The 6,000-nt window shown below is 43.2% G+C and overlaps 1 protein-coding gene across 4 annotated transcripts in view; it reads left to right on the top strand.

Moving 5' to 3' along the window:
* Positions 1-230: 230 nt before the first annotated feature.
* The window catches only part of robo3 (roundabout, axon guidance receptor, homolog 3 (Drosophila)), a 72,531-nt gene continuing 66,761 nt past the window's right edge, over positions 231-6,000 (top strand). For 3 of the 4 annotated variants that reach the window (XM_027273453.1, XM_027273451.1, XM_027273454.1), the window contains exon 1: positions 231-796. In XM_027273453.1, coding sequence (XP_027129254.1) covers positions 733-796 — 64 coding nt within the window. In that variant the 5' untranslated portion in view covers positions 231-732. The remainder of the gene's footprint in view (positions 797-6,000) is intronic. The other variant, XM_027273452.1, reaches the window with a different exon arrangement.

Genomic DNA, 6,000 nt, shown 5'->3' with positions numbered 1-6,000 from the left:
TATAATAATAACAACAATAACAAAAGAAGGTTATGGTCAATTACCACAGACTTTCCTCTGAGTTTATTACTTTTATATTCATGTCGATAGGAAATCATTCAGCAGTGTTCCTGCTCCTTGGTTTAAAATAATAATAATAATCATAATAATAGTTTTATTTTTAAAGTGTGACCGGATCCTCCCTGCCTCACTGTGTCTGCTCTCACAGCAGGGTGCACAGCATCGTGTTTTGTGATGAGGCTGCTGGAGTTAATTCATTCCCAGTAACGGAGCAGAGGAGCTGCAGGAGTCAGGAGCGGTGTGTTTGACAAAGTGAAGAGTTCTCCTGTGCGCACACTTTCAGGACTAACTCACTCTGAGAGGAAACGGCTTTCAACGTTTCTCCTCTTTGATATTAACGTAAAAAAAAAAAAAAAAACGGGACTTGACTTGAGCGTCCGGGGCGCTCCCCGGCCAGCCGCGCACTCACAGCCGCCTCTGCGCTCATCACCTGCGGCTTGCTTCTCGCGGACCCTCCGCTGGTTGGACTTGTGGAGAAAAAAAAAGTTCCCCGTGCTGGATGTCTGAACTTCTGGTTTAATTGTGCGGCGGCTGAGATGCTGCCCGTGGAGTTTGATGCGGTTTGCGGAGGTTTCATCCCATAGACTGGAAATCATTCTCACTGTGTGTGTTTGGATATACCACCAGCCCGTCTCACAAAACAGTGAAGACTGAAAAAAATCAGAGTGTATAATGGAGTACCGCCACACTTTGGTTCCCCTACTGGTTTTATTTGCACTCAGAACTTTGGCATATGGTAAGTTTAAATTGGCATGGCTTTGGCTGCTTGTTTTTGGGTTATGTTTGCACAGATGGAGCCTATATCCTTCATATCAGCGGCTCCCAAACTAGGTCTCACACACACACTCCCCAGGGCCCCAAAGAAAGAGGGTCCCACAAATATATGAGGAGAAAATGCATTTCAACACTAATTTCACTCATGTGGAAGTTTCTATTTCCATATGTGGATTTATGGATCCTTGGCATGCAGACAAATATAGGATCCCTCCATGCACATATGTGAGTATATGTGCAAAAAGTGAGTAATCCTCCTGCATGATGTCATTTAAAAGGCCACTTAAACCAGCAGACAGCCCATATGCAGCTTTGCTGTGTGCTCTTGCCCAAGGGACCCTGGATTCACACCAGCATCTGCTCCCCCACAGAAATCGGACTTTGTTGTGATTCTAGCCTCCTCATTTATCTCTATTATTAGGCCCATTAGGTGAAGACATATCCTGGGCAGCATGATACAGCCCGTTTGCCCTCACTGATGCGGTGGTGTACTGTAAAGTGAGCATGGCAAGGGGCCGGGAGTTTGATTTCCTTCCTGTGGACAAACTGCTTTAAAAATGTATGAATTCTTTTTATTGCAATGCTTTTGGATTTCACCAGATGCTGCATGTTAAATGTTAGACCAGTCTCCATCTGCTTGCTTGCACTCTTGTGCTGTATTGTGTGAATGCAGGATCTCGAGCAGGCGGATGATGAAGATATATTCTGTGGTACAAAGCTCAGTTTCCTCTTTCTCAAATCTGCATTCTGGCCTTTAATGACACAAAAACACTAAACAGTGTGCAGACAGAGGACAGAGTAGGACTCTCACTTGCAGGCTGAGTCACCTCTGGGCTGATGAAACCCTCCTCGGTTGAGATTAGACGATAGATCCACCATCAATCACTGATGTATGACCTGTAAATTGCTACCAGTGGGGCTACAGGCTCTTTGTCAACATACCTATGTCGTTGTGTTCTACACACAAACACCCCCCGACTGTGATGTACAAAAGCATTTTTTTCCTCCCAACGTGACTGTGATGTGATAGTTTGTGACAGCGTGGTGTCTTTGGGGCCCTGGACCGACTGCTGAGCCTCCCTTTTTACAAGGCTGTAAATATTGGCTATGAACCCACAGCATATGAACTCAGCATCTGTGAACGTGCTCCTTCACTGACTCCAGATGCTCCTGCGGGACTACAAAGGCTGGATTAAAGCTACTTATTTTCACTTTAGCACAACACACAGTGACTTCTCATAAAGAAAAGTTCTGTTTTGCAGCTTTTATTAGTTGAAGTACATCACATTTGAATACACACACCTGTGTCACATTCTGACAGTATCATCCAGAGCTACTTACATTAAAGAGAGAGGAACACGATGATACATACACGATGAATTCAGCTTTATATGATAAGATATGATAATAAGAACATAAGAATCTCTCTGGCTTCCTGTCTCCCTTTCCCTTTTCATATCTGAAGGGCCCCTTCATGTGGCGTCAGAGTCCCGTTTCAGCTGTCTGGTCTTCAGACTGTTTGTCCAGTAAGGTGACACTGGAGTCTGTGTTCTTGTTTTTTTGCCAGTCATCTCTGTCACTATCAGTCAATACAGTCAGTCAGTCTTCTTGCCGCTCTCGTCAAACAGGGCCATGTGTTTGCCCATGCTCTCGTTGAACGGCTTGAAAAGAAAAAGCTGCCTTGTTGTCTTGTGTGTGTCCTCAAACAGACCAGTAACCAGATCAAATAGCCCTGCACCAAACCTTGATACCACACACTGTAATTACAGTGTCAGCGTACAACTCCTTCAGGGAGGGAAGGGTGGTGGTGGTGGTGGTGGTGGTGGTGATGTGGCTGAAATAACAATTATCAAGATGGCTGTTTTAAAGTTCTTGCTTTGGATTCGGGCAGGAAGTTGTGACCTTTTCACATGAGGTGTTTACGACATGCTGTCATACTCAGTGACATACAGTGGTCAAAGACAGTTTGTTTGTTAGAGCTGCTGCTGGGAATGAACTTGTGACAACTGTACTGCATAAAGCATTTAAATTGTTAACCTAAAACCCGAGTATCAACCGGTTAAAGGTTCAGTTAGTGAGTTTTACCCATAAAAGAAATCTGTCTCCAAACCAATCCAGTGGAAGTGAATGGATTTTGTGGTGTTCCTGTTCCACTGGATAATCAACAGGCCTCACAGCCAGCAGGTTTCATGGTACAAAGTTGGTCTCGAGGACTCCCGGTAGGCAACCAAGCAAGATTAGACGGGTCAGACTGAGAGCTCCGAGTCAGAAAGTTGGTCTAACAGAAACAGTTGACAGGAAGCTCTGTTGCATAAGATAACGTCAAGATTATCGTGGCTGTTTAAGCAGATATTTGTTTTATTTATAAAATGCCAAAGAGTAAAAAGAAATCTCTTCAGATGAAGTTGACTGTCTTGAACTGGGAAGTGTTTGACATTTTCGCTTAAAATATAAATTAAACAATGAGTTTAATTTACATCAAGATAGTTTCTGATTCATTTTCTGCAGACTAATTATTTTGGCTGTATTAAAGAATCTCAGGTCTGTGTTTCCTGGAAAGATACAACCTGAAACTGTGAAACCAAATCTGCCTGCATGGCGAGATATCACTGTTTTTGTTTATCCTTCATTATCTGTGATGCATATCCAGTTTTTTTGATTACATATTACCTAATCGATCTCAGCGCTCAGGGCATCAGCCCTTGAATTAATTATCCACACTACAAAGGGTTAACCCAGATCCAGCTCCTTATTGTTTCTCATTGTTTGTGACACTAACCGCTTACCGCTTACGTCACTGACGATGTGACAGACGTGTAGTGTAACCACGGATGAGTCCTTACAGCAGAGCGAGGTGACACACAGCTGCTCAGGTTTTTTCTTATCGACGTATTGACGACATGTCGGCTTTTTTCCTGCGGAGAAGAAAAGAGAGAGAGCTTTGTAGTCATTTCTGAGAGCAAACATTGCACTCATGCAATGTGTACCTTCCCCCTCCCCCACCCGCCTGCCCATCTGTTCTTTACAGATCAATTAAGCTGTCGATACCTCAGCTAGCTTTGGTATGATACACTGAAATACCAATCAGCAGCGTTAATCGGGCGCTGAAGATGCAGTTTGAAACTCAGCTCCTGGCTCGCTAAATCTGAAAATAAGTAATCGAATAACTTGTAACTTCAGCCACTCATGTAGATACACATGATAATAGAATTTCACAGATCCGAATATTTATCACACAACAGTTTGACGCTGCCAGGATGCATCATTAATAAGTTATTTGTGCATTCGACTGTAGTAAATGAAAATAAATAAAGTCCCCGTCACTTTGTCTTTCCAAATGTAATCACATACAACACCATCTGCCAGCCGAGGGCTGCTGCCTCCCTCTCGTACGCTTAATATCTGCCGCCCGCATGGTTCTACCACACGGGCCCAAAATAAACACAGTCACAACGAGGCACCGGAGACTTCTCTGACGTGGCGTCAAAGAAAAGCGACTGAACCCGAAGAAGGAGCTCCATTTAGCAACGTGCGCTGACAGGACGAGTCAGCTAACCCCTCTCCTTAAAGGTCGCAAGTGTGACCGCCTGAGGGGTCCCGAGACACAATACCGCCTGAGCCCCCCCTCCCAGCTCAGGCTGTAGACAGATGGATGGCCCCCAACATTAGTTCCAATGGTTTTAAAAGGTCTGACCTGGTCAGAATGACGACATAGACGAGGTGCTGCGTAACAGCGTGGGATAGTGCAGCTTCTAATTGGACCATACAGGTGGAATAGGTGTTGTTGAGAGCTGTGTCAAATTTATAATCACTCCTCGCTGTCACTGTCGAAGGATTAAAGTGATTGGGGGGGGTGAGAAAAAAAAAGTGTCATGCATAAATTTACACGCTGTGTCAAAATGTCACAATCACGCACTCATTGCAAAAAAAATCTGTCATCTTCATCTCCAGAGATGCATCTTACACCCCTGCACCCTCGAGCGCATCCGCGACATCTTCAGTGCTTTCTAATAGACCTGCTCCAGTGTGTGGTATAGATAATATGACATGGCCTACACACACCATTTCTATTATATTACATCGTATTTCCAGCTTTTATAGTCGTAGATGTATTTGTGATTTTCTTTTTGCCCATAATTTAAATCTTTATTAAGCATAATGGGCAAACATTTCACCTGAATTGGACTAAAATACACAGCAGAGGTTTGTAAAAGTCCATAATTCATCACAGTCATTAAATGGTAAATCTCCAATGCAGCAGCAAATCCCAGATGTGGAACCAGATGGGTTCCCACGGAGGTGCTGTCGAATAATATAAACACAATCTATAAGTCATTACAGTCTCACAGAGCATTATAAATGAGCTGCACGGCTACTGCAGGTACAGTGTGAGCAGTTTCTGTTTTTATAAGAAATATTAGACGTTCGGGCTCGTGTAATTTAAGGACGCAGAGTTGGAATAAACAAACAGTGTGAATAAGTAATATGTTGTTTTCCTTTTTTACATTTATATCATCTAGAATAATAAATTATACATAATACACACCAGAAAAGATACACTCATTGCTGCATTACAACCTGCACACCCTTAACTCTAAACCTAACCTTCAATATTAATACAAATAAGAATGAGTTTATTAATCCCCCACAGGAAGAATTCACTCCATTGTTATTATTACACACACACACACACACACACACACAGGCCTGGAATACAGTGTTGACAAAGTCTGACTGTTTTTTCTGGAGAGTTATCTTCCTCACGGGCTGCGTTCAGGCTCAACAACCTCCACCAAGAAGGTAGGGCGTCTTACGCGTTGGGGGAAACGTCTTGGAATCGCTGTAATAACTGAAGGTGAACCAGACAAGTGACATTTTTATGAACTCACATCTTCGCCCATCTGGATTTTGGAGATTGGAGGGTCAGAGGTCATGATTTATCTTGTCTTAGGATAGCATGTTGAACAGCGATCCCTAATGGAAATAACACCCCTGCTTGTAATTGATTTGGAGAAAGTCTGCACACAAACAATAATCCTGGATGGTGTACCAAAAGTGTTTTCAAATAATTTTTACACAACACCAACATCCCGTCTTTTTGTGTCTTCAGTGTCTGAGCGTATGGTTTTCATCAAGTTTAGCTGGCGAGCCAGATCTGTGTTTACC

The sequence above is a fragment of the Larimichthys crocea genome, chromosome XXII, assembly GCF_000972845.2.
Source record: "Larimichthys crocea isolate SSNF chromosome XXII, L_crocea_2.0, whole genome shotgun sequence".
Lineage (NCBI taxonomy): Eukaryota > Metazoa > Chordata > Actinopteri > Sciaenidae > Larimichthys > Larimichthys crocea.
Note: the sequence above shows the minus strand (reverse complement) of the source record. Positions and strands in the feature narration are given on the sequence as shown.